The following is a 12,065-nucleotide window of genomic DNA, read 5'->3' on the forward strand; positions in this document are numbered from 1 at the left end:
CCCTTCAGACAATCTAGTGTATCATCAGTTCATGGAAGAGGGTAAACATCCTTTTTAGTTATCTTATTAAGCTTCCTGTAATCAACAAAAAAGTGCCAACTGCCTTCCTTCTTCCTGATGAGAACCACTGATGACAACCATGGGCTCTGCGAAGGCTGAATGATGTCATTCTTTATAATTTTCTCTACCTTGTCGTGAATTATTCGACGTTCCATTGCTGACACACAGTATGCTCTCTGGCTTATTGGTTGATGGTCTCCAGTGCTAATCCGGTGCCTCACCATTTATTTGTCTAGTTTGCTCTTCACCTGTGGATTGAAGCATTCAGAGAACTCTTGAAGAATGGCAAGTAGCTTCTTCTGTTGTTCCTTAGTGAGATCTGGTGATAGTCGAGCTAGAAGATTTGTCTCATAGTGGTAGCGCCAATTTCACCCATAGACTCGGCATGGAAGGTTTCTATGACACTCAGCTGTTCAGCAATTAACGGCTCAGTGTTTGTTATGCACATGCATCATAGAAGGATCTGCGGTTCTCAGCGACAGTTAACTATCCACAATTCTACATCTACATCTACATCTACATCCATACTCCGCAAGCCACCTGACGGTGTGTGGCGGAGGGTACCCTGAGTACCTCTGTCGGTTCTCCCTTCTATTCCAGTCTTGTATTGTTCGTGGAAAGAAGGATTGTCGGTATGCTTCTGTGTGGGCTCTAATCTCTCTGATTTTATCCTCATGGTCTCTTCGCAAGATATACGTGGGAGGGAGCAATATACTACTTGACTCTTCGGTGAAGGTATGTTCTCGAAACATTAACAAAAGCCCATACCGAGCTACTGAGCATCTCTCCTGCAGAGTCTTCCACTGCAGTTTATCTATCATCTCCGTAACGCTTTTGTGATTACTAAATGAGCCTGTAACAAAGCGCACTGCTCTCCGTTGGATCTTCTCTCTCTCTTCTATCAACCCTATCTGGTATGGATCCCACACTGCTGAGCAGTATTCAAGCAGTGGGCGAACAAGCGTACTGTAACCTACTTCCTTTGTTTTCGGATTGCATTTCCTTAGGATTCTTCCAGTGAATCTCAGTCTGGCATCTGCTTTACCGACGATCAACTTTATATGATCATTCCATTTTAAATCACTCCTAATGCGTACTCCCAGATAATTTATGGAATTAACTGCTTCCAGTTGCTGACCTGCTATTTTGTAGCTAAATGATACGGGAACTATCTTTCTATGTATTTGCAGCACATTACACTTGTCTACATTAAGATTCAATTGCCATTCCCTGCACCATGCGTCAATTCGCTGCAGATCCTCCTGCATTTCAGTACAATTTTCCATTGTTACAACCTCTCGATACACCACAGCATCATCCGCAAAAAGCCTCAGTGAACTTCCGATGTCATCCACAAGGTCATTTATGTATATTGTGAATAGCAACGGTCCTATGACATTCCCCTGCGGCACACCTGAAATCACTCTTATTTCGGAAGACTTCTCTCCATTGAGAATGACATGCTGCGTTCTGTTATCTAGGAACTCTTCAATCCAATCACACAATTGGTCTGATAGTCCATATGCTCTTACTTTGTTCATTAAACTACTGTGGGGAACTGTATCAAACGCCTTGCGGAAGTCAAGAAACACGGCATCTACGTGTGAACCCGTGACTGTGACTCTCTGAGTCTCGTGGACGAATAGCGCGAGCTGGGTTTCACATGACTGTCCTTTTCGAAACCCATGCTGATTCCTACAGAGTAGATTTCTAGTCTCCAGAAACATCATTATACTCGAACATAATATGTGTTCCAAAATTCTAAAACTGATCGACGTTAGAGGTATAGGCCTATAGTTCTGCACATCTGTTCGACGTCCCTTCTTGAAAACGGGGATGACCTGTTCCCTTTTCCAATCCTTTGGAACGCTACGCTCTTCACCAAATCTGTTCTTAAACGAGACGACAGAGGCTGGGATGACCAAGTTATTCTTTGGTGTATGCTTCTCTTACATTCCACTACAAGATCCATGGGTTGATGCATGGCATGACACATAACAGTTTCTAGTGCCGACTGCAGGAATGATCACTTCATCCAGCACACAGTCTCCACACACTTGGATGTGCGTCTTCCTGTCCACAGTATCTCATCTCATTTAGCATAATCTTTGAGCAAACATAATCTATAATTGCCTGAGAAGCTTTCAAAAAGTCCCATCCGAGAGTGACATAAAGACTATACTCTTGTCAGACGATGAATTCTAAGGGCTGTGTATGGCCACTTACACCCACATGAATGACACATCTTCCTGTAGGTTTTACATATTTCCCATTAGCCCCCTTCAGCAGAGATGTTTTGTTGTCGACAAATATGGTTTTCTGCAACTGGCAACAGTACTTCTCCGAAATGACTGAATATGATGCTCCAGAGTCCACAAGAGCTTGGGCTGGTCGGCCAACCATGAGGATATCGACATAGTTTCCTGTAATTTTTGTAGTGATCGATGGCGGAGGATTTCTCTCTGGGGCAGCCTCACCTGCAAGGAAGGTCGCACTCTTGCAGATGCAGATGCACAAATAGTGCCTGAACTCTTATGGGAATCAGCAGTAAAGTTGCGAGTAATGAGTATAATGGGCAGGGGCACTATGAATATAGTGCGGGACAATAAAGTTGCGACTGTGGGTCTCAAAAGTTGCAAATGTGGGTCTCACGGGAGGCATGCCAGAGGTAAGTCCCTGCAGTTGCACTATCCACTGTGTCCTTGGTGGCTCAGATATAGAGCATCTGCCATGTAAGCAAGAGATCCTGGGTTTGAGTCCCGGTCGGGGCACACTTTTTCAACTGTCCCCGTTGATATAAGTCATTACCTGTGTGCAGCTAGGGCTATTGATTTCATTGTAATTTCAAAAAATGTTCACTTTGATACTCATCAAACTGTCTGAGGTACAGCATACAAAATCATATCCTCAACCTGCTTGTGTTCCACTGTTGTTGTAGGACTAACTCATTTCACTCTTTTTGAAAGAAATTATCCACACTGGCTATAGAATACCCTTTGTTAAGTCATGGTGGGTTTTGTACCACTAAAAGATACACCCTAAGATGGCCTGCACAAATTATTTGTGCTTTGCTTGTTAGCAAAAATGATTTTACAGAGAATCCTTAACAGTGGTGTAAAGAACAAACGGATAATGAAAAATAGTGTTATTGCAAACAAATAGCGTTCTGTAAGCAGCAGTCTTTATTTAAACTGAAGGGAATAGCAGAACCCATAAAAGTAAAATCCAGACAAAAACTAAATGGACCAAACAAAGCTGTAGACTAGTAATTCACTGAGACAATTTCAATGTATGAACCCAGTAAATGAGAACAGCAGGAACATGGTTTACCTGCAGCAGGCAAGGCTGTACTAACTGCTATGCAACAGGAAAGATGTTTACAGGTTGCAACAAAACAAATGCTATAGAGGGTGTGAATGATGGGGGGAGGGGGGGGGGGGGGAGGGGGACCTGTACATGTGCTAAACTACTTAAAAATTGTGTAAAAAGTTTGAGTCCCATTTAGAAAAAAATACTGAAAGTGAACAATTGAAATGCAATGTCATTGATGACATAAATTCCCTCTTTCACAAACAAAATCTATAAAACTCTGAAAGTGGATAATTAAAATGTAAAATATTAATAAAACCTGACTGTTATTACAAATTTCCTCTTTGACAACTACAATACCAAATTAATGGACAAATTTAAAGGGCTACCCTGTGAAACTAAAGATTTGTGACAATAAAATAGTGGGCTATAGAAGTAATGCCTCTCTGTTTAGACTATCAAAATTTGCCAAGAGACACGTGTTACACATCTGTCTGCAAATTCAAGACAGAATCAGGGAATCTTATGAGAGCATGGTAAACCTCTGTTTCTTCTAGAATATTAAACATTTGCTTTCCAAATGTAGCATCTGCATATTCTTTTGGATGTTGGTTATAAGCTGACCAGTTTTATGCAAATGCACACTTGGTGCAAACTTTGAACTGGAACCATTACCATGTTCTCTAAGTGGGTTCTGAAGTTTCTTCCCTTTTGACCTATATATGTAGCAGTACAGTCATCACAAGTGATAAAATATATCTGTGATGACTTAAATTTATCCTGTGTCACAGTCTCCCTATGCCTGAATTTTTGGCCATTATTCTTTGGTGGTGTAAAAAGCCATAGTTATATCCTTCACAAACAAATATTTGCTGATTCTGCTGAAAATATTACCATAAAATGATATCCTATAGAATTTATTTTCAGCAAAAAACCTGCTCATTTTAATCGCATGGAACACAGCATATAAATAACCAAAATGTAATCTAAAATGCATAAAAGCTATAGTTTTTTTTAACTACAGTGCTCATCTAAACTTCAAAATGTGCAACTCTCTGCAACCTTTACATCCAAGCTTGAACTTTGTTTCTCCTAATGATAACAACAGACATATAATTTATTGAATGAATGACATTTTCCGTTATAAACACATCCTATAATGAAAATTTCCTAATAGTTAACTAATTAGTTTCATTTTCCATAGATCATTAGTATAATTAATTGCAAAGTTGTGGAATTAATCATTTTACTTTCACAGTACACGTTCATGTGTAAATATGGCAACGCACTGACCATTTACAAAGAGATTTTCTTTTATTTCTAATGTTTTATTTTTTTCAAATACAATTGAGTTAGTAATTCTTACCCGCCACCTTTTACAGATTACAAAAGTAGCAATTCTTCTACAGATATTATTATTATTATTATTATTTCTTTCTTGTCTCAGACGTTATGTCTGGTTAAAAATGGAAGGTGACGCGGACCTTGATCAAGCGTGACTTCCTTTTAACTGTACGGTATATGTTACATTGCATTTAGGAACTTTCGGGTAATTGAACATGTATCAATAATTACAGATTTCTGTGGTTGTATATATAAGTTTGGATGTAGCTGTATTGCATTGATGTACTGGTGGATATTGTGTGGTATGACTCCTGTAGTTGATAGTATAATTGGTATAATGTCAACTTTATCCTGATGCCACATGTCCTTGACTTCCTCAGCCAGTTGGATGTATTTTTCAATTTTTTCTCCTGTTTTCTTCTGTATATTTGTTGTATTGGGTATGGATATTTCGATCAGTTGTGTTAATTTCTTCTTTTTATTGGTGAGTATGATGTCAGGTTTGTTATGTGGTGTTGTTTTATCTGTTGTAATGGTTCTGTTCCAGTATAATTTGTATTCATCGTTCTCCAGTACATTTTGTGGTGCATACTTGTATGTGGGAACATGTTGTTTTATAAGTTTATGTTGTAAGGCAAGCTGTTGATGTATTATTTTTGCTACATTGTCGTGTCTTCTGGGGTATTCTGTATTTGCTAGTATTGTACATCCACTTGTGATGTGATCTACTGTTTCTATTTGTTGTTTGCAAAGTCTGCATTTATCTGTTGTGGTATTGGGATCTTTAATAATATGTTTGCTGTAATATCTGGTGTTTATTGTTTGATCCTGTATTGCAATCATGAATCCTTCTGTCTCACTGTATATATTGCCTTTTCTTAGCCATGTGTTGGATGCGTCTTGATCGATGTGTGGCTGTGTTAGATGATACGGGTGCTTGCCATGTAGTGTTTTCTTTTTCCAGTTTACTTTCTTCATATCTGTTGATGTTATGTGATGTAAAGGGTTGTAGAAGTGGTTATGAAATTGCAGTGGTGTAGCCGATGTATTTATATGAGTGATTGCTTTGTGTATTTTGCTAGTTTCTGCTCGTTCTATAAAGAATTTTCGTAAATTGTCTACCTGTTCGTAATGTAGGTTTTTTATGTCGATAAATCCCCTTCCTCCTTCCTTTCTGCTTAATGTGAATCTTTCAGTTGCTGAATGTATGTGATGTATTCTATATTTGTGGCATTGTGATCGTGTAAGTGTATTGAGTGCTTCTAGGTCTGTGTTACTCCATTTCACTACTCCAAATGAGTAGGTCAATATTGGTATAGCATAAGTATTTATAGCTTTTGTCTTGTTTCTTGCTGTCAATTCTGTTTTCAGTATTTTTGTTAGTCTTTGTCTATATTTTTCTTTTAGTTCTTCTTTAATATTTGTATTATCTATTCCTATTTTTTGTCTGTATCCTAGATATTTATAGGCATCTGTTTTTTCCATTGCTTCTATGCAGTCCCTGTGGTTATCCAATATGTAATCTTCTTGTTTAGTGTGTTTTCCCTTGACTATGCTATTTTTCTTACATTTGTCAGTTCCAAAAGCCATATTTATATCATTGCTGAATACTTCTGTTATCTTTAGTAATTGGTTGAGTTGTTGATTTGTTGCTGCCAGTAGTTTTAGATCATCCATGTATAGCAGATGTGTGATTTTGTGTGGGTATGTTCCAGTAATATTGTATCCATAATTTGTATTATTTAGCATGTTGGATAGTGGGTTCAGAGCAAGGCAGAACCAGAAAGGACTTAATGAGTCTCCTTGGTATATTCCACGCTTAATCTGTATTGGCTGTGATGTGATATTATTTGAATTTGTTTGGATATTAAGTGTGGTTTTCCAATTTTTCATTACTATGTTTAGGAACTGTATCAGTTTAGGATCTACTTTGTATATTTCCAATATTTGTAGTAACCATGAGTGGGGTACACTATCAAAAGCTTTTTGGTAATCAATGTATGCATAGTGTAGCGAGCTTTGTTTAGTTTTAGCTTGATATGTCACCTCTGCATCTATTATCAGTTGCTCTTTACATCCTCGTGCTCCTTTGCAACAGCCTTTTTGTTCTTCATTTATAATTTTGTTCTGTGTTGTATGTCATTAATTTCTGTGTAATTATTATTATTATTATTATTATTATTATTATTATTATTATTATTATTATTACAGTTATTCAGCATTGAGTAATTAAATACAGTCCCTAGAAATATTACAGTTTCAGGACATCATGCAGATTATTCTTTTGAATACATCAGTTTACAAATATAAAACTAAAGATTTATGTGAAATAATAAATTTTACATTTTTGTATGCAAACAACAGTATTAAAAATATTTTTAATACTGGATCGAATGTGAATTACTTAAAACTATGAGCTTGAAATACTTGCAAGGCTGCTTTTCACATAGATAAAGTACTCATCTACAGAACATAATGGAATTCTATTAAAATTCTTTTTAGCTGGTAGGAAGGGCTGTGAGACTTTTGGTAGGGCATTGGCTAGCTGCAGCCCAGCATGAAGTTCATTTTTTTTATCATATAAAGCTGTTCTGTGGCTATTCACATCATATCTGAATTATTGTCTTGTATCATGCTTGTGAACATCACAGTTATAGTTTGGATTTATTGTTTTCATAAACAATATTACTTTCAATATCTGTACACCTATGATGATAAGCATACCCAATTTTGGAAACAAATTCCAACATGATTCTCTAGGTTTGACACTACAAGTAATTTTGATAGCTTTTTTATTTATTTATTTTTTTCATTTTTTATTGATTTTTTTATTTATTTATTTTTGTGTTAATAATGCACATACATCCATAAAATATTTGCTAATCATGTTTATAGCAAATGTTTTTGACAGCTTACAGGCTAAGAGATCTTTGTGCAGGTCACATCTGACATTGTCCTGGATTGTGTGATTCCTAAGAATTTTGTCCTTTTTTTTGTTTTTTACACAGTCATTTCCAAAGGATAACTTCATACCAAATTCTGTTTGTTTGCCAATGTTAAATTCCATTATTGCAGTCTTTGAAGCACTTTTGGATGGTTTTCACTGAAAAACTTCCATTTGTTACACTGTTGCACAGCACCCCCAGACTATTATAGGCTTTGTGTTTGCACACAATTGATGTATTGTCTGCATTCAATATTTTTTTAGAGTTAGGAGAAAAGTACTATATATAATTAACATAATTCAAGAAAAGAAGGGGTCCCTATTTGAAACACCCACTGTTCATTTTAAACAATACAAATTTTATTATGTTGCTCATACACAATTTTATTAACACATAGACACTCCCTCCAATAACCAGGTTCCACAACTAATCAACTAATACAATGATGTTGACACAATCAAAAGCTTTTTCTAGATCAAGGAACACTCCACTATCATACTCCGTGTTCTTTAAGGAATATCGCTCGAATAAAATTTTTATCCTCTTGTATCTGGTGTGCCCAAAACTATGCTATCATACATTGTTTACCTGCTATGCTGGTTAGATTGCTTATTTAAAAAGTTTATTAATGAAGTGTTATATATTGAAATGTCAGTAGTCAAAGCTATTACTTAACTATCTTTATTTTACTATATTGCTTGGTATCTGTTTTTTCTCATGTTTTTTCATATGGTTACTGACATCATTACATTCATTATCAATTACATAGTGACAGATAAATAATTATTTGTTTGGTACAGATAATGATATATTCTGGTAGCTCTAATTATATGCCATCCAACAACACCCAACAGAGTTTAGTTGCTATTTTCATGTGGCTGTTATTAGTTGTAATAGATTTACCACATTTATTCATCTTCATCCTTTCATAATTTATATAATAATAAATGTATCAAGGAGTCTTATTGTCCATAGTTTCAGTATTAACTTTCCCAGTCAGTGATGTATCTGTATTTTTTATATCCCTATTGGTTCTATGCATTTCCTTTCACTTGGCATATTTAGTGGCAATGTTTTGTCACATTTGGCAGGTGAACCATGTCATTCATTCTCAGTGCCACTATTCCTGTTATCTTGGTTTCACAAGTGGTATACCTGTATGATACTCTTACTTCCTCACAATGGCTGTCCATTGGATACTAGCACATCTGCACTGCTCGTACCACTGATAATTCAGTCATTGACTAATCGAGAGATCAACATGTCCCAACACTTCCACTAGCTATACCTTAAGTACACATAACATCACAACCATATTGATGATGTCTACTGGGCACAATGAATGAATGAATGAATGAATGAATGAGTGAGTGAGTGAGTGAGTGAGTGAGTGAGTTATTTATCACTGGCTTACAGCACTGACATACATGCTTCATACGTGTTATTAGTAACATAAACTTTTTTTTTATTAATGTTATGTTACCTTTTAACTAAATTCCACAAGTTAGCTCCAAATGTCAGAAGAATCTGTGATAAGTTATCAATATTTAGCATTAATCTCACTTCAAAAATTTATTCTTTTCAGCCAACTTATGCTGTCTTGCCAAAATCGGGTGAAGCACAGCTGAGGATATTCAATGGTCTGGACACTCAGCTTAATGTGTCATTAGATAATAACCTAAATAACGTCATAGAAGCACTTGGTGTGTGGGAGCTAAAGAATTTACCTGTTTCTGGCAATCAGCAATATACAATTACCACAACAAATGGAAGTGTTAGCGAAAATGACACCGTAATTGCCTATGAACTTCAGGTACTGTGACTGCTTGAAATCTGTGCTTTTAGTGATTAATGTTTAGATTTTAAGACAAATAACAAGAGAGAATAGTTATTTTGTAAAACATTAGTGAGCTTGATTTTGGTATATGATTTGTATGGATGAATAAAAGTCTCACAGAACAAATAAGGTATGTACAGCTTTTTGGGAATCAGGCATATGAAGATGAAGCTTCTGTTAATCTCACAAAGAAAATAATGAAAAAAATCATTAAAAGTTAAGCTATTCAGAGATTATAAGTTTTACAAAAAAAAAAAAAAAAAAAAAAAAAATCAGCTATTTGAAAGCAAAGATGCCTGGGAATTTCACCAACATAATTTCAACTACTGTGTGCCTTTTGATCTCTCTTTATGGCATCTCTAAGTAATATTTGTTTGACTGGAACTGCAGAATATCAGTTTTTGCAAGATTAAGAGTTAAGCTGGTTGACATGAACAAGTTGTACGCTTGTCCTAGTATAGCCTACTCCTGGTTGCTTCTGGTATGGATGTGTTTGGATCCTTTAGTAAGAAAGACTATTCACAAACAATTTAGTAATCAGTAGCCCAACTCGGCAACACCAGACAGTTACCTAATTATAGTTGAATGATAGCAAACGGGTTATTTCCTGGTCTCATAAAGACTTAATATATTTTAAACATGTAATAACAAACCAAAACATAATGACCACCTAATTTAACAGTGTGTTGATCCACCTAGGGAATTCAGTACAATTATTCTGTGAAGCATAGATTTTATTAGTCCTTACTACATTCCAGAGGTATACAACAACTGATGTCTATGCACAGATCATCCAATTCCCATAAACAACAGGCCTGTAGTGTGTGGGTACAGAGCTTGTGCCCGATACTGTCACAGATTTGCTCCACTGGGTTGAGATCAAGCAAATTTGAGGCCCAAGATAGCAACCCAAGTTCACTATTGTGTACCTCACATCACTGTAGCACTATGCTGGCCTTGAGACAAGGACAATTATCCTGCTGGAAGATGTCATGGAATCAGAGAAGACATCAAGCTTAAAAGGAATGCATGTGATATGCAATAATTTTCATGTAATGCACAGCTATCATGGTGTCTTTGATTACTATTTCTAGTCCCATGTGAGCCAAGGTGGATGTCTTCCATACTATAATACTGCCACCAACAGTCTGCATCTGTGGCTTGGTGCAGGATTTGAGCAGATGAATGATGGCATATCTGATCAGAAACACTGACTTGGTGCAACGAGAATTGTGATTCATCTGACCAGATGACACATTTTCATTGATCCATGATAATCTCTATGATCAAAGGCAATCGTAACTAATAATGTCATTAGATCAGTATGAAAACCTTTAGGGTTCTTCTGCTGTGGAACCCAATTTTCAGCAAAATGGAGTGCTCTAAAACACTTATGTCTGCATGAGCACTGAACTCTTGGCATCAGATCACCAAATATTCATCTATACTGAGTGGGAAAGCCTCCATGTTCAGAGTTGAGTGACGAACATACGACATCTTGTCACCTACTCATGGTATCATCATCTTTTAACCACTTTCCACAGATGCTTATGATAGTAACATACAAAACAGTTGACCAGCTTTGCTGGATCTGAGATGCTCATTTTTAGGTGATTGGCCATAACAAACTGCCATTGGTCAGAATCGCTTATGACAGTTGTTGGAGCCTCTGTTGACAGTAGAATGAGTCCCCATTTGTATCTGCTCTACTTATATAATTTTCTTGCCATGACATGTGCCTGCAACACCATCAGGTGACATTCAGTCTCTCAACTTTGAAACCCAGAAAATTACAGGAGTAGTTTTTATAAACATGGTGGATACTCAAGAGACTGTCAGTCACCATCCATTGTCATGGAAGGTATATGGGATAATGAAAGATTATGGTTTCACCAAAACTTACTTAGTTTCCTCCAAAACAGATTTTATGCTGAATTCTGGGTCAGCATAGTTGATGGAGGTATCAAAGAAATGACTTGCTGTAAGGAAGTGTCCTTTCTTCAGTGTTAATTAACATTTACACCAATGACCTTCCACTTCCAGCAAATACAAGTACGATGGTTGCCCAGAAAGTAATGCATCACATTTTTTTTCTTCGACAATTCTTTACTGAACATAATGAGAATTACACACAGACACAAGGCTGGTGTTTTATCTATACACCCTATTGTTCCATGTAATCTCCATCCCATTCTATGGCCTTCCTCCAGTGCGAAACAAGGGCATGTATGCCCTGTTGTTACCAATCCCTGTCCTGGTGACAGAGCCAGTGCTTCACTCTGTGAATCACCATCACATTGTCCTCAAAATGTCTTCCATGAATGGCATCCTTTAATGACCCAAACAAGTGGAAGTCCAAGGGGGCTATTTCAGGTATGTCTGGTGTGACAGCCATGGATGGTCTCCCCAACCACTGCAAATCGTGGAGCTCCACTGAACCTCCTCCTGATGACCTCACCCACTATGCACAGTGACTAACTGTACTTCTGTCAACAACAGGTGCTCCATGGACTTTGCACAAGCATTTGTGAATATTCCTCACAGTTTCTTTCTTTGCAGTGAGGAATTCA

At 36.8% G+C, this 12,065-nt stretch overlaps 1 protein-coding gene across 4 annotated transcripts in view; it reads left to right on the forward strand.

The window, feature by feature from the left end:
* Positions 1-12,065, forward strand: part of LOC126259584 (peptide transporter family 1-like) — a 422,849-nt gene that overhangs the window by 361,139 nt on the left and 49,645 nt on the right. For all 4 annotated transcript variants that reach the window (XM_049956492.1, XM_049956493.1, XM_049956494.1 and 1 more), the window contains one exon: positions 9,244-9,471. In XM_049956492.1, coding sequence (XP_049812449.1) covers positions 9,244-9,471 — 228 coding nt within the window. The remainder of the gene's footprint in view (positions 1-9,243; positions 9,472-12,065) is intronic.

This window comes from Schistocerca nitens, chromosome 5, assembly GCF_023898315.1.
Source record: "Schistocerca nitens isolate TAMUIC-IGC-003100 chromosome 5, iqSchNite1.1, whole genome shotgun sequence".
Taxonomy (NCBI): Eukaryota; Metazoa; Arthropoda; class Insecta; order Orthoptera; family Acrididae; genus Schistocerca; species Schistocerca nitens.